The sequence below is a fragment of the Sciurus carolinensis genome, chromosome 13, assembly GCF_902686445.1.
Source record: "Sciurus carolinensis chromosome 13, mSciCar1.2, whole genome shotgun sequence".
Lineage (NCBI taxonomy): Eukaryota > Metazoa > Chordata > Mammalia > Rodentia > Sciuridae > Sciurus > Sciurus carolinensis.
Genome location: NC_062225.1, coordinates 40,646,583 through 40,671,129, shown reverse-complemented (window position 1 = coordinate 40,671,129; position 24,547 = coordinate 40,646,583). Strand labels below are relative to the sequence as shown.

Here is a 24,547-nt window from a genome sequence, read left to right as displayed (position 1 = left end):
TTATTATCACATGAGGAGAAATGATAAGGGAAGGCATTCATGGTCAGTACTATAATCAACAATGGGTGAAACGTTCAATTCATGATGGGTAGGCAACCAAGACAGATCCCACGAGGTCATTAAGATTCATGTGGGAGATAGCAATACTAAACATTTCAATCCAAAGAGTCAACAAGTAATCAGGATGCTTGGAGTGAATTCTAGGGCTTGAGAAAATAAAGTATGATAGAGTCACTTTCCTAGAAGTCCAGTGAATTTGCATCATAATGACACCTCATACTCCCTTACACCTCTCTTAGGATCCAAACCATTGGATGAATTGTGGAGAAACTCAGAAAATCACAGATAGTCAAACAATTTTACACAGGGAAATCTATAATGAAGACTAGGGTTACTGATTATTTTAGCAGATAACTGCTAGAAAAGAGATAACATGTTCTCTGTAATTTATTCCTTCATTCAGCAAACATTTATTGAGTACAGAAGGAAACCATGCCTGACTAATCCATTAAAGTACAGAGACAAAAGTGAATGTAGTTAAGACAAGGATGAAAAAAGTTTAACGGACTCACTACTCAGAATTAACTTTAAGATAAGAAACAAAAGAACAAAGTAAACAGGTATTCTTCTGGAAAGGTAAGTGTTAGCTATGGAGTTTCTCAAAGAGCTGTGTAATGTTATTCAATATGTGGAACATATTCATTTCTAGAAAAGCACTGCCTGCTAAGTCTATTTCAACTTAAGAAATTTCATTTTGTTACTTATTCTCATTATAAAACAAATAATACTACATTTTAATTCCTTGTGTTTACATAAATGAAAAGTGATCATTCCTAGAAAAATATTTATAATCATGGTCAAAATCACAAAAGATCAAAAGGCAAACTTTATATTTGTTAGTAGTTTTTAAATCTAAAGGGGTAAAATCAGTGTCAAGAAATGAACAGGAAGACAAACCAGATAATACATTATATTTGCACAGCATAATTTACAAAAGACTTACACTATAATAAATGAAAAATCAATATAAATCTAGTACACAATAAATATGAGAGCTAAAGTAAGGTTAATTATACTAATTCCCAATCAGAAAAGTAAAGCAACCAGTTTGCATAATTAATGGGAAAGCAGAGACCTTAGGTCTCTAGTTAGGTCTGCTAATGCCATTTCTATACTCTTTCTGCCAGTGAGGAACTGATACCCTTAACTATCACTTGTCAGTTGACTTCCATGCAACACTCCATATTGTTTCTCTTTCTCTAGCTCTTTTCTTCACTCGAAACCAATGGTTCTCAACTAGAAATTATTTTGGTCACCAGGGACAGCTGTCAATATTTGGAGACACTGTGATAATCACAGCTTTCCATGTTAGTCACCTCTTCAGAACCTCACCTGAAGAGGGCTTGTAAATGCATTACAGTGGAGGCTAACAAGTTTTCCATGTCTCTATCAAGCAGATTTGGGAACTCCTCAAAATTCTAATCATACTTTTCTCACATAAAGAAAGGGTAATGTGATTAGACTGTCCTTTGTCATAAATGAGGACCTGGTCAGATGTGTCAAATGGAGTGGTGGGCAGTGCACAGCAAAGATAAGGAGCCTGAAGCAAAACTGCTCTGTCTCTAGCCATGTTCAAGGCTATGACTCATGACTAATGCCAGTTGTCAAGACAGAAAGAGCTCCAGGGTTAAGTCATAGAGCTACCTGAGCATGACAGAAATATCCTGTTAGAACATCTCCTTGCTTTTGTTCTAATTCTCTGCTCACCAATCAGCCTTCTTATCTATAATTCAGTCTCTTGAGTAATTCATCCATCAGGTGGGAATGCCCCAAGCAAATGAGCAATGTCTATGATGCCAGATAAATATCTCACATTGTAAATTGATAAATTACCATTCTAGTTAATAAATCAGTTGCTTCTGAGTTTGGCTACTGTGAATGTTGCTAGTACAAGAAAATAAATAAAGATAACATAAGAGATAGATAAGTTTAATTAATCAGAAAATTTCTGCTCAAGTCCATGATACATTGTTGAAGTAGAGTTGAAATTTTTAAAAGTTATAGAGCTACACAAGCAGCATAATCTTATTTTACTAGGAAAAAAAACGAGTGTGATATGTGTACATATATGCATAATGAAGTTGTATAAACACAAAAAAATGTCAAAAATAATAAGCTCAAAACTGCTGGTAGTTGGCACATCACAGAATTTGGAGCTGGGAGGCATGAAATTTAACTTCTTGGTTTACAGATTTTTAAAAAATTGATATTAGGGATTTTTTACTGTTTAGGTATTGTTTGGTAATTTTAAATAAAACTTTTAAATAAGCTCTTAAAATATCTTGTCACAAATATATTTCTTATTTTATGGCTTTAAAGAGAGGGTACAAATGTGTTTCTGAAGAGTCAGAAAACTGAAAATGCAATAAGTGGTTCCTTACTAAAAGGATCAAACAGGATATCAAAATGAGCCCTCTTCTGCAAGTTAACTATAAATTTTTAACCTAATCTTTTTATTATATTGCCTTGATTATTCATCCACATCCAACTTTCTTATTTACTAAAGATACCAGCAACAATTGTAAAGTATGCTACATCTGAATTATGGATTAGTATGTACTTATTAAAAACATGGAGATAGGGACTGTAGCTGTAACTCAATGGTAGAGCACCTGTTTAGCATGCATGACACCCTGAGTTTGAACCCCAGTACTGGAGGGAAAAAGGAGGTATGTGTAGATTACTGACAGATGTGCTATATATTGTTATGTGAAGCTAGTTACAGAATAATATGTGTAAGATGATTCCATTTATTTTAAAACTATATATTTATATGCACACATACACAGATGAATGTTTGAAGAAGGATATAAGTCAAGCTACTGACCACAATTACCACTGGAGAGGGAAATGAGTTTAGGGTAGGGGGGGTATTTGATTTTTACTATATAGGTTTGTTCTGTGTTCCATTTTGTAATTACTGGGAACTATATTATTTTAAATTTTAACACATTAAAATTGTTTGTTTTGAGATTTCCATTTTTAATTGCTCACCTTTACCTACAAAGATTCAAATTCACCAGTAAATTCTGCTGGATCTCTTCCATTTATCTCAGGTCTGCCATTTTAAATATACTTCCTTGTTCATTCTCTTGTATTAGGAACATACTCCACAACTGACCTTTATACCTTGCAATTCTCCTTCTCTATAGCATAAATATAAGAGCATTTCCTATAGCATAGTCCATGAAATAATAATCTTTTAGGATACTCCAGAAGCCTTAGAAACTTTTCATACAATTGGCCTGTCTTCAAGACTGACAACAGCACTTCTTGAGTTAATTTAAACACATACACACATATATACATACCCACTCACCCTTAATGTGTAATGGGATATCTTCCTAATTCATCCCATAGAAGATTATGGTGGGTTAAGCACAACAGAAACTTAAGAGTTGAATACTGTTAAGTTGTTACTATTGTTTTTTGTTAAGTTAGAAACATAAAAACAAAACAACAAAAAATCTAAAACTGAAATGATCACATAAAGAAAATGTGACCACCATTTGACCCAGCTATCCCACTCCTTGGTCTATACCCAAAGGCCTTAAAATCAGCATACTACAGAGATGCAGCCACGTCAATGTTCATAGCTGCTCAATTCACCATAGCCAGATTGTGGAACCAACCTAGATGCCCTTCAGTTGATGAATGGATAAAGAAACTGTGGTATATATATATACAATGGAATATTACTCAGCCATAAAAAATAATAAAATTATGGCATTTGCAGGCAAATGGATGAAATTGGAGAATATCATGCTAAGTGAGATAAGCCAATCTCTAAAAACCAAAGGATGAATGATCTCACTGATAAGGGGATGATGACACATAGTGGGGGGTGGGAGGGAAGTAAGAATGGAGGAAGGAGGTACTGTATAGAGGGGGAAAAAGGGGGGGATAACAGAATGAATCAAACACTATTATCCTATGTAAATGTATGACTACACAAATGATATGCCTTTACTTCATGTACAGAGAAACAGTATGTATCCCATTTGTGTACTATAAAAATAAATTTTAAAAAAATGAAAATGTGACATTGATACATGATGAAGTACTATTTAGCCTTAAAAAAAATTCTGTCATTTATGACAACACAATTGAACTCAGAGGACATTTAGTCAGATGTAGACAAATGCTACATAATCCCAAAATTGCTCCAAGTAGTTTTTAAATGTTTTTACCATAAAAAAAGATAAACATGAGGTGACAGATTTGCTAGTTTGATTTAATCACTCTACAATGTATGAATATATCAAAACATGCACAGTTACTATAAAGATTATTTTTTTCAATTAAAAATAAAAGAAAAATGTTGAATGAAAGCAAAAAAAAATCATGAAGTATTTGCAGTGAGTTTATGTCTCCTTTCAAATATTTGATAAATACCCTCTTGGTAATGGAAATCTGATGGTGGACAAGGCAGAAACAAATTGGTAGGATATGTATAGAATACAGAAGAAGGAGGAAGTTGATTGAATGCTGAGTAAACAATAAGGAATGGACTCCAAATACAGATAATTTTTTGAGAAATGTGATCCAGAAGGAAAAGGTGGTACCTGGAGGAGAGGGAATATGGGAGTGAATAAGAAGTAAGCTTATTTGTTTAAATGAAAAAGAGCGGAGCCTATTCAAAAGCTGACTGGGAATGTCAAGTGACCTGAATAACAAAAATGATTTTGAAATAGAACAAAATTGGAGGACTCACATTTCTTGAATTCAAAACATATTTCAAAGTTACAGTAATCAAAAATGGTGTGGTACTGGCATAAAGACAGACACATAAACCAATGGAATATTCCGTTCCAGAAATAAACCCTCACATACATGGTCAAATGACCTTCAACAAGGGTACCAAACCACTCAGTGGGGAAAGATAAATGGTATACATGGTACTAGAAAACTGGATACCACAAACAAAAGAATAAAGCTGAACCGTTACCTTATACAATATACAAACACTAACTCAAAATGGAGTAAAGATATAAAATATTAAGATCTCAAGCTATAAAACTTTCAAAAGAAATGTGATCCAGAAGGAAAAGGTGGTACCTGGAGGAGAGGGAATATGGGAGTGAATAAGAAGTATGCTTATTTGTTTAAATGGAAAAGAGCGGAGCCTATTCAAAAGCTGACTGGGAATATCAAGTGACCTGAATAACAAAAATGATTTTGAAAAAGAACAAAATTGGAGGACTCACATTCTAAATACTTAACATGTGTAAACTTAATTCTTATGATAAACCTATGAGTTAGGTATTTTTATCATCATTTTATAGCTAAATAAACACTGGCACAGATAAGTGAAGTAACATCTTTGAAGTCACATAGCTAATAAACCCAAAATTTGATACCAAGAAGACCAGTCTGTGCTCTCCAACACCATGCAGCATGAAAGGGACAAGCACATGAGGCTTGATGGAACAGGATCTACAGGTTAGACCAGTGGCTCTTCCTCAACTTTCTCAGTTCAAGGCCCTTTTTTGTCTTACTTATTTTTTATAGCACCCCTAGGCCAAAAGAAATACCAAAAGTTCCAATTATTAAATAGATTCTGGCAACTTAAAAAGCATTCATGCCCTAACAACTTAATAGTCATTTGGAAACACAGCACACAAAAACTGAAAGAAAAAAGGTTTTTATTTCAGTCCTCAATAACTACAATTACTTACTAATAGAATGTGTACACTAATGGAAGTTGGGCACTGTACAACTTCTCAAACTATGGAATTAGATTGGACACTCTCATTCTTGTTCCTGTTTTATGTTAATAATGGTATGGTAGTTTAATTTTTGTTTTTATCACAGCTTCATATATATATATATATATATATATATATATACACACACACACAGTGACCCAAAAGAACTGTAATATGATCTAATGTTGAAACTCTGAACTACCTGGAGCTAGTTGTTTATATAGTATCTGATAGAAGTCTCAGTGTTTTCTTTGAAACTTTTAAATATCCTTTGGTACTCCAGGGAATTCAGGGCAGTCCCAGAGTGTCTTGATGAACAGTTTGGGAACTCTGGATCTAGGTAGAGGTTTGTCCTCAAACAGGAGGAGGGACCATTCTACTACAGCAGAAGAATGGATATGGAAATAGGGCAATTAATATACCTGGCACAAGTGGAAACTAGGGCTTCACTCTTCAACCTAGGATTCTCCTTAGACCAATGAGACTACCAGATGAGAGGTACTTCTTCACCATGGAAAACCCCGGGAATATTTTATATATAATACTTCCTTATGAGAAGTACAGTCATAATTCTCTTGCTTTTCAGTCACTTTTTCAATAGTTTATAAACCAACTTAATAGTTTTATTTTTTAAAGAAAACTTTATTTTAAAAACTAAGAAGCAGGGCTGGGTTTATAGGTCAATGATAGAGTGCTTGCCTAGCACGTGAGAGGCATTGGATTTGATCCTCAGCATCACATAAAAATAAATAAAGTAAAGGTATTGTGTCCATCTACAACTAAAACAATATTTAAAAAAACTAAGAGGCATAAACTACAATTTGACAAAAGGGCTTGAAACTTTCTATCAGTAAACACTGGCATATTTATAACAGTATTCTCAAATATCATGCTCAACTTCAAATGCTCAGTTTGTACACACATTTCTATCTGGCACATTTCAACCTGTGTATCTAATGCAACATTCTAAATTTTAAATAAGTCACTTAAGATTTTATATAAAAAATAAGTAAAAATATTCAAATATAATGAATGGAGTCTTTCCATTATCTAGCTCTGGAAGTTCAACTTTACTCTCTATTTAAAAATTAGATAAACATCTTGTATTTATTTCTACTTTGTAAAACGTGGAAATCAACAAGGGAAGAATTAAATTATTCAGATTTTGAACTCATTTAGCTTTAAACGCATTTACAATTAAATAGAGTATGTAAGGGAAACTTATCGTCTTGAACTGACTTCCTTTGTAGCAAAATACCTGGAAGCTTCCAGAGCATTGTTAAATATGAATGCCAACAGTGGAGCCAAGAAATTATGAGTTTCTTAAGAGAAATGTTTTGAACTGCAAACAATTAATAAAATAGAAGAAAGAATAATTTATAAAGAGAAGAGAAAGAAAATGGTGATTGATGATACAAAGAGACATCATTATAAAAAGAATGAAAATTTTCTGTCATAAGCATGTTTCAAAACTAGGTTGTTAAATGTAAACAACTGATGTATCTGTAAATAATCACAGGTCATCACTTTGGATTCAGGTTGTCAAGTTAAAACATAAATTATTTTTTTCTATCTTTCCTAGTAAGGTGTGAATTTTTTTGCCTAAAAAAGACTAATTATTATAGCAATTGAACATTAAAATTCCTACAGTGTTGTGTGGTGGTGCAAAAGCACACATACATATTCTTTACAAAAAGTAAACCTCAGTAAGTGTGATGGCTTTGATAATGAACCAATCAGAGATCCCTCAAGAGAAACTAAGGCTAGGAGCACAGCTGACTGATGGGAGGCCACACTTTCCCTGATTGATATTAGCCAATGACTGAGAATAGTGGGGTCATGGGACCAGTTCAATTTTGTTCAACAGTAAACTCCTGTAAGGAGCAACATTTGGTTCAGCTAAAATTTTCTCAGCACCATGTGAAGGTTTGTGGCTCTTTCTACTCAATCCTTTTTCCTTCCCTCTTCTTTCACAAGTTTCAGATCAGCATCAAAATTGAACAGTTTTCCCCACCTACTTCTGCTTCCTTCCCCATTATCTTACTCATCTCCTCTATAAATCTCTTGCACCACCAGTACCATTTTGGTGTGTGCTTCTTATAACACCCAAACTGACACTGAGTACCTTTTTAAACAACATAAAGAAATGCATGTATAGGGCTTGGGTTGTGGCTCAGTGGTAGAGCACTTGCCTGGCATATGTGAGATACTGGGTTCAATCCTCAGCACCACATAAACATAAATAAATAAAATAAAATTATTGTGTCCATCTACAACTAAAAAAATTTTTTTAACTTAAAAAAAGAAATGCAGGTTCTTCTATTTTATCCCAATATTTCTCAATAATATACTCTTAGTTATATATGCTTTCATGTGTATAGATGTTCAAAAAATTAATACATAACCAAAGGTAGGTTGGGTTTTCTTGCATAACATTAAGTATGGAGTTAAACAGTCCCCACTGATGGAGAACCCCATGATATCATCACATAAGGCATCTACTTTCTGTCCCTATCACCTTAGTAGGCATATTTTTCTTTTCTTCTCTTTTCTTTTTCTTGTCAATAGCTCCAGCAATTAATTTTCCCTTTCCTTGCACTGATTTCCCCCTTTCTATTGAACCACACTCATTAGCCTACCAACATGTTATTTCTCCCATTTAAAAAAGAAAAACTTCTTTTAATTTCACTTCTTCCTATTTCTCCATCTTCCTTTATAACCTTAATCCATTGTTATGTTGTGCTCCCCTAATTTCTCTCTTCCCATTTTCTCTTAAGTACTTTCAAATCAGGCTTCTGCCTGCACCATCCCCTGAAATCACTTTTATCTAGGTCACAAGTGATATGCATGCTACCCACCCTGTGGACATCAGGCATCTGGTTACTGCTGTCTTACATACCAGTAACACTTGACTTTATTCTTAAAATCTGGTTTTCAGGGCACCATGCTCCCTTTGTTGCCATCTACCTCTTTGGTCCTTTTTCCATCTCCCCAGTCTCCATATGTTGGGGGACCCCAGATACCAGCCCTTCGACCTCCTCTATTTCCATCTACACTCACTGCCTTGGTGATCTTAACCAATATCTTGGCATCGATACCATCTTCATGGCTGCCCCTCAATTTTACAGCTGTAGCTCAAAACTTTCCCTCAACTGCAAACTCTTATAATCAACCTGTCCTTTTTACTTTCTCACTTGGTTATTAATGGGCAATTCAAACACAGCATTTCCAAAACTGGGCTCCTGACATTTCTCTCAAAAATGTCATTTCCCAGTCTCTCCCATTTTTTTAGTAGAAGGCAACTTCATTCACTCAACTGCTTGGGAATTTCTACTATACTCCACATTTGACCTCATTAGCAAATTCTGATGACTTAACACTCAAAATGTACCCCAAGACATGGGTACATTTCTTACCATTCTATCACTACTAATAAGTCAAAGTCACCACTATGCCTTACCATGGACTAAGGCAAGAACCTAAATATTGGAAACTGATCTTCCTGCTTTTATTCTCACTTCCTTCTATCTATTCCCATCACAATAGCTGGAGTGACCCAATTTAAAAAATGTTCCTCCTTTGCTCAAGAGTTTCCTTTCTCATTTAGAGTACAAGTCAAGCCCTTTCAATGTGCCAGAAGATCCAAAATAAACTGTTTTTTGTTTGTTTGTTTGTTTCCTCTCTGACCTCAATTCCTGTTACTATTCTAATTGCTCAGTCCACCCAAGTCACATAGACTCCTTGTTGTTTTTCAAACATGCCAAGTATATTCTCATCTCAAGGTCCTTGGAACCCACTGTTCCCTTTACCTAGAACCCTCTTTCTCTTCCATGGCTTACTCCTTCACTTCCTTTACATTTATATGTCAGGTCACCTTAAGTCATTTTCTGGCCACAGAATATAAAGCACATCCTGCCCCACCACTTACCAACTATTCTTCCTATCTTTTTTGCTTTATTTTTCTCCAATATTTTCCCTATTTTACTTACTATATATTTTACTTCTTCATCTTTACTTTCTCCCCCAACAGAATTTAAGTTATATGAGAACAGGGATACTGGTCACTTTGTACCTTTTGTTTATTGCTATCCCTAGAACCTAGAATACTCTCTGATATAGAGCAGAAACTAAATGTATACTCACTGAATGAATAAGTGCTCACAGGCTGGCCCTTACCCCTTCTGGCATTTTATCTCAGATTCAGACTGGAAGAAGGCAAAGAACAAAAGCCCCTTTGATAAGTTTTCTTGGCATTCCCACCAGTGACCTCTACTTAACAAAGTCAGAAGTGCCTTATATGGCCAGTTCTAGCTGGTGGGAGACTAGGGAAGCAGAATACCTTTAACTGGCTATATTGCCACTCTGAACATTGTACAGAAAAATGAATACTGGACAAACAACCAGCAATGGCTTCAATATATGTTATTTCTTCTTTAGTCATTATTTATTGACTTTCTGTTATGAATGAGGACATAACTATCTTGTATCTCCTTATTATCACTTATTAATTCTCTTTTTATCAGATGATCTGTGGCTTCCTTTCCTTCTCAGTATTCTTCCTGAAATCTTTGATCCCTTTCCTCAATTTGAACTAGTTGTTCCCTAGGCTTAAGGCACAGTCCCCATTCTAAGATTTTGTTTTAACTCTTTCCTATGTGAGATTCCCTATTTCTTGGATTCCAATAATCTTATTTATGTTATTGCTTTCTTTAGGACAGCCCATCTTCCAATAACTAAAATTTTTAAGAGTTAATAGGCTTATTAAATGTCCTTTATGAAAATTTAGAATTCTAAATTCTATTGTGAACTGGAACAAGGTTTCTGAATTTGAAGTCACCAAGCACAATAAAGAATAGAAGTAAGGTGACTAGACTGGAAACAGATTCCTAAATTATCATTTAAGCAAGGACAGTTTTTAAAAGGGTAAAAATCACTTTTTTCAGAGTTTTGAAGACCTCATTATCTTCAAACTCTCTGTTGCTGTTGAGAACTCTGATGTAATTCTTACTCTCAGTCCTTTGTGTATATTTAAAAAAAATTTTTAGCTCTGAAAATTTTATGGATCTTTTCGATTTTCTAAATACTTACAAGATATACCTTTTTCTAAATTTTCAAAACATGCCTCTTGGTTTCTTTCTAATCATTGAATCCTTTCAAACTTTCAGTTCTGGGAATTTTTCTTCTATTATATCTGGGTTCCTTTTCTTCTGTTTTCTATTATTAGTTAGATATTGGACCTCTGGCCTGGTGCTCAAATTTTCTTATCTTCTTTTTTTTTAATCAGTCTATTTATTTATTTATGTATTTATTTAATGTGGTGCTGAGGATTGAACCTAGTGCTTCACATGTGCCAGGTAAGTGCTCCACCTCTGAGCCATAGCCCCAGTCCCAAATTTTCTTATCTTCTATAACCTATAGGTTCACGACTAGGTTCTTTTGTCATTGTGGTTTCATGTTATAGGGATATTTCAACTATCTTTCAGTGTTTCTACTAATTTTTATATGTGTGCTGTCATATTTTAATTTGCAATAGTTCCTTTTCTTTTTTCGTGGTTATTCCTTTTTAAAATCAGCATGTTATTCTTTTTTTTTTTTTTTTTTTTTTTTTGGGTGCTGGGGATCGAACCCAGGGCCTTATACTTACAAGGCAAGCACTCTACCGACTGAGCTATCTCCCCAGCCCCTAAAATCAGCATGTTATTCTTTTTTCAAAGATATAACAGTTGGGTTGGGTTGTGGCTCAGTGGTAGAGTGCTCACCTAGCACGTGTGAAGCACTGGGTTTGATCCATAGCACCACATAAAAAAGAATAAATAAAATAAAGATATTGTGTTCATCTATAACTTAAAAAAAAGGATGCAACAGTTCCTCTAATTTCTGTGGATATTAATTTTAATTATCTTAATTTAGTTCTATTTACTACATTGTCCCTGATTCATTCTATTGTCTGTTTTAGCCTCAGACTTATACTTTTTGTGTTTACAGATGGGGAATTTTTGTCAAAGTATGGTGATCTCTGGCTCTTTGGTTGTATTTAAAAGTAATTAGAAGACTGGTTTGCACAGGTGAACATTAACTCAGGCTTCACTGTAAAGTGAGAAAATTTAGAGTACTAAGTAGCTATATACTGGCTAAGTTTCACTGGCCCCAAAGCCTTCCTTTACTCATTTGTTTATCATAAACAGTGAAACCAGTTCAACCCCACAGCAAACAATAGTCTATGCATAGCTTAAAAGAGGTCATCAAATAACTATGGATGTCATGCTACCTTTTTAGGCTTTGCTTTTTAATTATCTAAAGACAATTTATCTTTGGTTATACTTTCTCCCATGATCAAGAATGTCCTCCTTTTCTTTTTTACTTGTCTAAATTATATCCTTCCTTCAAAGTTCAGTTTAAGCCCAGACTCCTCTATAAGAGCTTTAATCAGCAACAAGCAGTAAGAATCCCTGAACTTTAGATGTGTTTAAATACTGTATCAAGAAATATAATTTAATCTCAAATTATTCTTTCACTTTGTGTATTAGTTTTCTTTCCCAAATAAATATGAAATTCTTTAAAGGTAAGAATTCCATCTAATATTGCCAATAGCACCTAATATAAAGATGGGTTTTGTGGGAAGCCATCTCATCTAGCAGAATTACAAGCCTCATGACACAGAGATCTGATTTCCCAGAACTGGCAGATACAGAGGTCTGTCCGGGGGAGTATGTGGCACTGTGGGAGTGGTTCCCTGTCTGTTTCTCCCACAATGCCCATAAGAAAATGGCTCCCCTAACTCCACCCTATCCTGTTCATCACAGAAGAAGCTCCTCCAGGTCTTTGCCCCCTTTACCTGTGTGTTATAAATAAAAGAGAGTTTGGGCTAGTCCATGTTGTTAGAGTCCAGATCTGGTATGGCCGGACCCATCACACCCCTTTCATTTAAAGAATATTGGCTCTTGTGTTTTTATTGATTAGATAAGTTTATGGGTAACTGACTGACTTACAGCCAACATCATTCTCTGGCAGTTAACCCTTTCCTCAACCACGTGAGATGTGGCTAAGACCACAGGGTTTATTGTTAAACTTCAATAAATCCGATTGACAACTTAATGATGACAATATTGAGACTTAGAAGAGGTTAAATATTAAACAAGAAACAATCTGATATTTTTTCAGGAACTCTGACTTCTTTGATTTTTAGAAAAGCAAACTTCACAGTTCCTCATTACTCTGATTGTTCTGCTTCTTTTGTTGACTCAATTTTTCTCTCTTGTTCCCTGAAGAGAAGGATTTCTGGCTCTTAGTTCTACTCCCAAGACATTCACCTCTCCCTCCATGAAGGCACCCAACTGGATGATTTTAATATTATCTCTTTGGCTATCTCATCACATTTTCAACTCCAACTTGTCACTTCAGTTCCATATTTCCAATAACATCTTTTGATTACCTTCACATGTTTAACAGGGGAAAACCAAATTTTTTTCATTCTAAATTGCTTTGTTGTCTTTCAAAACTTTCTGCACCTTAGTCTCCTTGTACTTATCCTTTGAAAAGATTTTACTCCCTCAGGTTCTCATGTTTTACCTTACATTCCACTTCCAAACTAATCCTTCCATAAGTCTAATTTTAATAGAATATTTCCCTGATATAAAAGTATTTATAGTGTTATATAAGATAATGTATCAATATCTTAATGTAACACTAAAGACTCTATTTAAAAAGCTCCACTTTGGCTTTCAAACATATTATGGACAAACAATTAGCAATGCCATGAACCATTTGTTCCCAAACAAATCCACCTCCTCACTACCATGTAGACAACCCACTAAATTCTCAGGTAATCTAATCCCCTTGTGAAATGCCTTTGTCTTCAGTTTAACCAAATTTTACACATCCTTTTAGGCCTGAGTAAAATTATAACTTCTCTGCAAAATTTTTCTTAACTATCTCATATTACATTGATGCCTATACTCTCTCTAGCTTCTACTGTCTTTTTATTTGGTATCATACAACTCAATAGTCATTAGTGTCTTGGTGATTCCATGTTTATTTTCCTTGACTAGGTTATATTAGAACTCAGCCCACCCCTTATATTTCCTCAGTGATTCCCACAGGGTCTTCCACCAGGGGAGTAAATACTATATGATGGATTTTGTATAAGTAATATGCTACTACTAGTAGCTGTAACTTAATACCATGATTTGTCTATTATTATTTTCTGAGAAAATGAAACAGATTTTCATACAATTTGATTAAAAAAAGATCAGGTTCTACAATTAAATAAGTTGTGATCAAATGAATTCCATAAGGTCACAATTTGTGTTACACTTGGAAAACAAATCTGCATTTTTACACAGTTTTTCAAATAAGTCATGACAGAAATTAAAATAGAAACTATCTTTAATAATTAATCATTTTAATATTGTACCTGGAAATGTAAAATTGTTATGGTCACAAACAAGAGTAGTGTTGAATATATTACACATATTTATGTCTAAAGGTATACACAGGAGTCAAATAATTTAATCTAAAAATCAATATATGTGAAGTTAGATCTCTGCTTATTGAAAATATTACTTTAATTATGTATAATAATCTAACAATGTGAATGTGACTTAAAGCATAATTCTTTCTGGAATTAAAAAATTCCACCAGAATGCTGAACAATTTAAGTATTTTAATGCTGGAACTACTTTTCCCTAAGAAAAATTTACAAAATGATTTAAGAAATTCAAAGCGGTAATTATTAAATACTTTCTGTTAATTAAATATAGGAGACCAAAACACCAGGGAGAAATTTATTTAATACATGGTAAAACAAAAACTCTAAATTATATGTCACATCTTTTAATGCATCTCAAACTAAGAATAGGCATAGTCTGAAAAACCAACCTCAAAAGACAATTTTTATCCCAAACTTATGCACAGGTAAAATCTTATTTGTAAACTGTTCTGAATTTACAAGTGAAAGGAACTACCTTTTTAAATTATACAATTTATAGTTTATTATGTCAGCAACATTAAGCTCTCGTAATGATGACAACCTATAAATCCTCATTATTTGACACAGGGAAAGATTCAGGCTTAGACTGCCTCCTCTAAAATCCTTTCTATTGCAGTAATTGCCTCATTGATGTCTAAACAATTGGACTGTTTAAGAATCCCTTAAAGAGATGACAAGTAAGATAAATACCCTAAATCTTAAATTTATCATTTATTTGGGGTAAAACATTTATATTCATACATGAGTAGCCTAATTTAAAGATTGACAGTCCAAATGTGTTAGTATCAAAATGCTCAGGAACTATATTTCACTTCTTTTCTATGAGTCACAAAACATTACATCTGGTCAATTGCTGCCAGGTTAGGGTTAAATAAATGAGGAAATCATTAATAGAATTTGAAGCATGTTTTTTCTTGAAACTACACAATGAATGGGTGCACAAAAGGAGGAACTTCAAAGAGCCTGATGAGATGGTTTACTTATTTTAGAAGTAAAAATTTTTAAATTTACTAAAAATTTAATGGAAAGAGCTAAAAAATTATTTCCTTAAGCTAAAAAATCTAATTTGACTATCAAAATTTTAACTTTCTCTGATACTAGAGATCCTTAGGAATAGAACTCATATACACTTTTAGAAGGCCCAGTTAAGGTGCTATCTAGAAACTGAGGAAGTAGAAGGATAATGTTAGGAAGCCTCTCAAAAGCCCTAAAAATGTAAGAACTGACCTGACCTGTGGGCAGAGGTGACCTTACCTTGTTACAATATATAATACCAACAATGTGGGAGGAATAAAAGGTCTATTTTAAGAATATCTTATACTTTATAGAAATAAAGCACAAAATAAGAACATAAAATAAGTCCTACTGGAAATGTTAAAAGCATAATCAATATTTCAAATTGCTGTAAATGACAAAAGTAATTGTGTATATACTCTATCATAAAGATTCCTTTCTCAGTTGAATTAATTCAATAGTGAGGTACATCCCTCTCCACACACAAATAAACTTGTTATTAAATTGAAAGGCAATGATGTCTATCTCAAAGGATTGTCTATCGGGATATTCTACCGCATATTTTAAGATGCCTGACATGTTCCAACTTACCTGTGTAGTGGTGGTAAGGGTGGAGGCCATAAGACACACCCCTTACTATAGGTGGCAAGCTTGCCCTCCAGTCAAATAATTTTGAGCCTGTTTTTAGGGTGAGTAATGGCATAAAGAACTGTATTTTTGAATTGTACTAACTCTGAAACTTTCTGGAGTACATTTTGTATTCAAGATTTAAAGTCTGATTAAAACATTTTTATGCAAAAACTTGTGATTTTTAAGACAATCATCCTTTTGAATATTATCCTGAAAAGAATTAAAGAAGTATTATGTTTCTAAAAATATTAATTCAGCCTTGTAAATATATTCTGGAAAGTAAAAATATGTCAATTGAAGAGATAACTAAGTAGTTACTTACCTCCATGACTAAAGGTAGATTGGTTTAAACAAAAAGTGAGAAAAAACTAGAATCCACTAAAACAATGGTCTATTCAAAAGTTAGATCAAGATGTTTACAATTACTATAAATTTGATGTTTTATAGATTTGTGGACAGAAACATGGGCCTAAACTGCAAACAAGAATGTTTACATATGAAATAAATTATACAGTAAATAAAAATTTAATTTAACACAGTATATTTGATACCATAAATAAATTTAAATTATTAGTAGTAATGATGCAATTTCAATTTATGGATGACTAATAATTATTCTTTTTTATCACAAGCAAGTAAAATTTTTTATTCAAATGGTATTTTTAAGTCTATTAGCATAGCTAAAGCTAAGGTATCTGTCCATTATTTTGTGATCACTGTATACTAATTATATCCTGATTATACTCTAAATCTAAGCCCACTGACACATCTTCTGTATGACCTAATAGGGCTGTCCAACAGAACTTTCTGTGGTGAAATGTTCTGTATCTATATTATCTAATATAACATGTGGCTACTGAGCACTTTAAATATGGGTAGTGCAACTGAGGAACTAAATTTAAATTTTGCTTCATTATTCAAATAGAATGAGACTAGTGGCTTACCATATTAAACAGTACAACTTAGAGGACTCAAATATGTTATTATATTATGTCTCACTCTAGTTTGCTTACTGATTTTCTTAAGTATGATATTCACAAATGCTTAAAAGGTGTAATACTGAAAAAAATATCTTTTGTCCCAGGGTATCCTCTTCATTAAAAAATATAATTAAATGCCAGAAAATATCTAATACAGTATTCAGACAAACTCAAACAAAAATGCTATCTGCAAAGATTTTTATTAGTGTGTAACGTATGTCAGTAAAACTACACTGATTAATGAGGCAGTTGGTGGCCTGTGTCAACCTATCTAATGTTAGTTCTAGAATGACTAGAATTCAAACTATGAAACATTGACTCCTAAAAAGTTTTTGTCCAATACCTATCATAACACAAGAATACCAATTACTACATAGTTTTCAGCTCCACTGGTGACACATTACAAAAGCTTGTCAAACTATCTTACCTGACAGACAGATTTGCTCTTCCATTTGCTCAGCACACACTGACTGTTTTGCAGCAGTTCCTGAAGAACAACAGAAAAAGAGAGAGTGCAGTTGACCATACACATTGTCATTATCAGTTAAAGTGCTTTTGATTTGCAGGTTAAAAAAAAAAAAATCAACACGCCACACAAAGATGCAACTGTTTTGGAACTTCTACCAGACAAAAGCAAAGCTATCATCACCGTGAGAGTTGATCCTTTATGAAAATTAAAGCTGTTGAAAGAGGTCTTAAAACAGATTTGTTTATTGCCATTTTTTGAAACTTTTTGAAAGATACCTCTAATTCTCTGAGTGAATCTCGAAGTTTTTCTGGGCGTCTATTTTGAGTGTCCAAGGATAATCTCGTGCTGGCAAATAAAACGTACTACAGTTAGTTAAACATGACTTTAAAAAGAAAGCTCTGCTTATCAGTGTGCCTAAGGAAGATTAAAATAAAACACCTCCATAATTGAGAGGAAGTGGGCTTCTTTTCTGTCATCAAATGACAGCCTTTTAAAAGGGCTTTTTCATAGGAACAGGATTTTTACCACAAAGCAATCTCCCTGATGATAATTTTATGATGATAACCAACAAGACTTAGAGAATCCCTGGGAACATTTGCTAGGTCTGTGAATTTGGTAGTACTTAATAGTAAATGACCCACTCTTTACCAATGAAGTAACCTTTTCATGTAAATAAGTAAATGTTAAATCTGAAAGAAATTCCAAATTCTTCAGGTGACCTACTCAGACCTGAAAATTATTATGAGTAAAAAAATATAGGAAGAAAATAAATAAAATTTCAAAATGACATATGAATGAATTTAAATGAGGGGAATTCAAATTTAAACAAATTAGATACCAACAATACTTTTTAAAATAATCCTCTTGAAAATCTACACAAAAATTCAACAATGATATGTCCCTATTTTATTTCAAATAAATGTAACTGAAAGATTAATTATTTTGTAGAGTCACAATATTAACCTAAGACAAACTAGTTCTGTTAAAAATGTAAGATTGGAATGGGGGTGCAGCTCAGTGGTAAAGTGCTTGCCTAGCATGTGCCAGGCCCTGAGTTCGATCCCCAGAATCACAAATAAATAAAATTTAAACTAATCATATATATTTTATCAGAAAATGAATTAATCTTTGGATTCTCCTAATTAATAATTCTAAATAAGAATTGTATACATGACTGTATATATGTATGTATATGCTATATACATATACATATAGCATATAGATATAGCTATATACATATAGCTATATACATATAGCATATAGATACTTGAAGCAGAGAGTAGAATTGCTATATATTTTATTTCAGCAAGTTGTTTTGGCTCTATAAACACAATTTTGATGTGTAAAACATGTACAAATTTTAAAATCTGTTACAGTTACTAATACAGTATTTAAAAATTGAATGTAAAAAATAAAATAAAAATTAAATGGCAGTTCAATTGCTTTCAACAAGAAAATAAGTGGAATTTTCAGCTCTTGCTAAATTCCAAATAAGATCTTAAATTATATTTAATTTAGCTGATTAAAACCATATCACACTGTAGCCATATTATGTATGTGTATATACACACACATATAACATATTTACATATGAAACCAGCAAAGACTAAATGAATGCTAATACTGGTATTACAAATCTTATATTCTTAAAATGGCTAAAGCATGTTAACAATTTAGGCACACTATGAATAATTAAATGTTACCATCAGAATTTAAGCATGGTACACATATTTTAAATATATTAATTTAAATATAATCCATTAGTAAAGTTTGTTTACATAAGCATATATCTTATCAAAATTGGACAGAGTATAGAGTTGAATGATCTAAATTAGAAAAGTGTAACAAATATAATTCTTACTCATAATTTTATGTATCTAAGCAATGAGAACTTATAATTATAAGAAATTTGGACAGAAGAACATTTCCGATTTGTGCAGAAAGCAGAATACTTTGTGATACTGAATTTTCCAGTTTTATAATTCCAAAAATATATAAAGTAAGCTTACATTCTGCCAGTTTCTGCTTTTCTTCTAAGTTACCATGCTCTGTTCCTGATATTCAAGGCAGAGAAGAGATAAAAGAAAAAAAGACATGAAATTTATAATATTATAATATATTGCATTTTAATATGTACCTATACAATAGATTATCACATATTATAAGATTAGTAATTGTGCTAAACTTGAAAAAGTTTAATTGTACTAAACTTTAATAATTGAGGAAAATGCCATAATTTGAATGTTTTCATTGAGAGATATTTCCTAAATTTGCAGTGAAAAGGCATACGTAGCACAACAGGTGGGCCAATATCCTGAGTTTCCAATCTCATCAGATAGGGAAAGGAACTGCAATAGAGCCCAGAAAGGAAGCTGCAGCAGTCTGTCATCAGAACCATGAAGTCAGCCTATTAACCACCATGCTAAACACACAGGATGCTCACACAAGCCCCACTTCAACAGAGAACAGAACAGGAAGTAACTCTAGCTAGGGAGACCTTTCGGCTCAACATAAAACTTCTGGGATTAACAGGATTAATCAGATAAAGAAAATTGATCATTCACTCAGAAATGCCTATTTCAGATATCAGGTGAGGATCGGGGAAGCCAGCATCAGTGGGACCCATGCTTTAACAATGCCCTCTACTGGGACACCAATAACTAAATGTGAATAGACTGTCCTGTTATCAGCCTGATCAGCAGTAAAATGAAAATTTTCAGGTTCTTCTATAACATTTTCTCAATATGGCTTTATTGTATATAAACCAGAGAGATATCAACCTTAGAATTTTCCCAAAGAATTGAAGTAACTTTTCTTAGAATTCTAGAATTATCTAAAGCTCATGAAAAGTTTTTAATGGTTAGTATTTCATTGCTTTGAATTTTTACTTTATAAAAATTAGCTGAGTAGAATAGGTACTTTACCTGGAAGATCTTTCTTGTCATAATACTGGTAGACTCCAATATCTCTATCTATAGAAAGGAAGAAATAACACTAAATTATGGTAAAAAGTTCTGGAGAGTAAGAAGCCAAACCATACTATACTGGAGGGAAGGGAGTTGGGGGGAGCAGAAACAGTCTCCTTATGTTACTAGAAATAAAATAGCTCAAAAGCATCTGGACATGGGTTCATCTATTCTAGGGATATGCAGAATCTGGAAAGTTTATCAATCTAATAAGAAAAAATTTACACAAAACTAGAATGGCATGAGGAAAAGATTAGTAAAGAACTGAAATCAAGGAAGACCAAGTTTTCTCTTTCACACTTCCTCTGATATTTTTCACAGGGCGCTACCAAAAGGAACTGCCACTAAGCAATGCCAAATGAAATCAGTGGATGGAAGAAAATGCCCTAGCTGTTGGATTCCGAGCTGTGGCTTGCTTTTCTCCAATTTAGCTCAAGAGTCTAGTTTCCATCCTACAGCATTTGGGGAGAAATCTGCAGGAAAGAAAGGGAGGATTACAGGGAGGTATGGATAAATTATTATCTGAAACTTGTTTAGATTCAGAAAGCTTCCAAACTCATTCAATTCAGATGCTCTGCTGTGGCTAGGTAAGAAGCAAAGCTAGGCTTCCCAGATGTTGACACTGATTTAACCAAGTAATCTATTCTTGCAATTTAAATACAGAAGAACAGAATAATTTTGTCCATTTTCACCATATCTATGAATAATGAAATATTTCTCTCATTGAAGTAACATTTGTTTTGTTCCATGCAAAATAATTCTCAGTTACTACCATAAGGAAGATACAACTGTCTCTAAAGAACTGGAAGCAGTACAGGCTGCCCCCTAGTGACTGACTGCTCCCAACTTTTGCAAACTGAATGATAAAAGTATTACTGCTATAATTAACTCTTCAAATACAGCTTTTCAAAATAGTCAGTCATGTATATTTATTGAAGCTCTACTTTACTCATTCCATTAATTAAGAATACAATTTTAAAGAATACAGTTAGGTTGAAAATATGTACTGAGGATTGACTGGAAGAAGTCATGAGCAGGGCTTTTTGAATACTGATAAAATTTTTATACCTTGACCTGGGTAATGGTGATTTTATTGGTGTACTTGCTTTCTGACAGTTCACAACATACGCTAATGATATGTACACTTTTCAGTGCATATGTTGTGCTTAAAAGTCTCTTCTTGTCCTTTAAAGGTAATAAACATAGATACTATGTATGTAGTTAATATCCTCTGTTAAAATATACCAGCCATAATCATACCATCATTCTATACATTCAAATATTTATTACAACTCTAGACTAGAACTATGAAGAAAATAAGGAACCCTGAATTCTGTGCATAAGTCTGACCTACTGCACCTGGCAAGAGTGGAGAACTTTACCACCAGGGATGTGAGTGCTGGATAAGGAAGATGTCCATGCAGATAGTCAGCCTGATGAGTACATTAGAACCCTCATAGAGTATGAAGGACATTCAAGTGGGGCAATGATATGGTGTGCTGTATCAGAAGCTGAATAAGGTAAATACAACATTCATATATAGGGTAGACCAGTAAGATGGGTCAAAACCCACATGAGATGTAAAGGATAACTATGCAGGGTAGGAAGTGGCCACAGAAATAGGAGATTGACTGTAGACAGGGTGATTGTTTAAACAAATAAATCGAAGATATGGTAGTTCCAGGTTCCTGTCTGAAAAGAATAAACATGAAAAATTAGAAAATTAAAATGAACCTTATAGTAATAATTTGAGGTATCAATGTAAACTCATGACTTCCAATATATATAGATAGAGAAATGTATGTAGATATAAACATTTGTGCATACATACACTGTTTCCTAAGCCCTGCCTACTGAAGGATATGGGAGCAGCAGTCCAAAAGCAATGAGGGTACCTAGAGTATACCTTGGCTGTTAACACCCTTCTTCTTTAAAAGGAAGCAAGCTTCTTAGAGAAGTGACTGATTCCAAAGCTAGGAAAGGGAAAGTACAATATAAGCCTGAAATGAAAGTGTTCACATACTGACAGGGATGTGTCAAAAAGACACAGAAGTCATATAGAAAATGGTACCTCTAAGCATACCAGAGACAATTTAAACAACAAAATAAATAACAACAGTGATGGATTGTAACTATTGAATAAAACAGGAAATTTAAGTTCATAGAGATAAATAGAAAATAAGTATATTTAAAGTTTGATGAGGAAATGGTACTTAAATAATTTCAAGGTACCTCCTTAAGAAATACTTATTAATTACAAAGGAGAAAATAACTTTGCAGTGCAGAAGCCTGGCAGAAAGTATAACATCAGGTCTACAACTTTATCTTAAACGGTTCAAAGAAAAAGATTCTCTGTGCTGGCAATTTTTAAGTTTGCAATTGTTTTAAAAAAATTTTTTTTTTTTTTTTGTAAAACTGGAGATTGAACCCAAGGTGATCTACATCTGAGCTACATCTCCAGTCCTTTTTATTTTACTTTTGAGACAAGATCTCAGTAAGTCACGAGGCTGGCCTTGAACATCCAATTCCCCTGCCTTAGCCTACCAAAGCATTTGGATTACAGGCATGGATCACTATGCTCAGCTCAAAAAAATTTTAAATACTTCAAATGTCAAGCATAATGAGAGCATGTTAATAGGGTTTCTTACTTAGTCTAGATTGCAGAAAATGCTTCTAAGTAACATATGAAAGCTTAGCCCTAAAGAAGCAATAGGATTTTTCATGGGTTTAAAGAGAAAGAATGTCCCCATAGAGAGAATGGATAGGCCATGCTAAGGAACCAGGTGGAGCTGCGCATAGTGGTTCATGCCTGTAATCCTAGTGACTCAGGAGGCTGAGGCAGGAATATCACAAGATCAAGACCTGCCTTGGCAAGTTTAAGTTCAGCCTCAGCATCTTGGCAAGACCCTGTCTCAAAATAAAAATAAAAAGGGCTGGGGATGTAGCTCAGTGGTAAAGCGGCCCTACAAACAAACAAAGATTCAGGTGGGGCTGAAGACCGTTATTTCCCCATGAGGCCTCTATGCATCACTGTGGAATTCTCTAAAAAATACTCGCTGCCCAAGAATACATAGTAGGGACAAAGACTTTAGGATATGTGGAGAGGCAGGGAAGGAGTCTGTGGGGCAAGAAAGAGAAGACTCAAGGGAATCAAGATAGAATAGATCAGATTTCCAAATATGGGATCCAAGCTGGGTAGGATAAGCAAAAGTAGGCCTGACTGACTAGGAGAATTCAAGAGATTAAAAGATTAACAGTCTCAAAGAAGCACAAAACCTAGATATATACAGGTAAGGAGATGAAAAAGATGAAAAAATAAGCAATATGATCAGAGAATAAAATTATTTAATTAAAGATTCTGACCAGCATTGAAGTAAGCTCTCTTTGTGGTGTTTTTATTGTTATTATGTGTGTGTGTGTATTCTACTTTTTGAAATAATTTATGTTTTGAGTTTTAAATTTTTTTTCTGCTACACTTTTTTTGTTATATATACCTTTTTCTTTCTTTTAAAATTGGTGCATTATAGTTATACATAAAAGTGGTATTCACTGTGATACATTCATACATGCACAGGACAGTTTGGTTAATTTCATTCTGCTGTTCATTTTTAATCTCCAAGAAATTAGTTTAACTTTCAATGTTTTCTGAAGCTTTTATATTTTGTTTCTTGCTTCATGGATTCAATATCTTAGGTCTCTGTTGTACTTTCTTTTCCCTTTCTATATTATCTTTGTTTCTTCAGATATTCTTTCATTTTTGTGTTTTGTTTTGTTTCTGTTAAATCATTTCTCAAATATCTGGTGATTCTTACTCTCTGTTCATATTTCCAAGTTAGGCACTAGAAAACTGACTAGAAGTTTTGCTTACATAAGCAGCGCTTGCCAAAGGGGTATGGTGGGAGCTTAACTGATCAGCCAGGGGGTAGGGTATTTCAATGGAAGACCCCCTCAAATATCAGAGTAGATAGATCTTTTCTCCAGGGCTGTGAAGTCAAGCTGAAGAGAAATTTCTCAAGCTCCTTCTTTCTTGGAAAGTATATAACTGGATATGACATTCTGAGAACCAAGGAGGATTAATAGGACCTCACCCATCAGCATGTAGGTTTCCATTTCATCCCTGTTTTTAGTTCAGTAGATCTGCTTCCACTGACTCTGGTGTGCCCGAGTTTATAGCCTCCTTAGTTAAATACTTCCACAGCGTGAGAGGTGTCTACTTGCTTCTTATGCAGACT

At 33.6% G+C, this 24,547-nt stretch overlaps 1 protein-coding gene across 1 annotated transcript in view; it reads right to left on the bottom strand.

Moving 5' to 3' along the window:
- The window catches only part of Wdpcp (WD repeat containing planar cell polarity effector), a 374,171-nt gene that overhangs the window by 274,465 nt on the left and 75,159 nt on the right, over window positions 1-24,547 (bottom strand). The window contains 5 exon segments of the mRNA XM_047522166.1: window positions 17,308-17,367; window positions 17,625-17,671; window positions 17,674-17,694; window positions 19,359-19,403; window positions 20,274-20,321. Coding sequence (XP_047378122.1) covers window positions 17,308-17,367; window positions 17,625-17,671; window positions 17,674-17,694; window positions 19,359-19,403; window positions 20,274-20,321 — 221 coding nt within the window.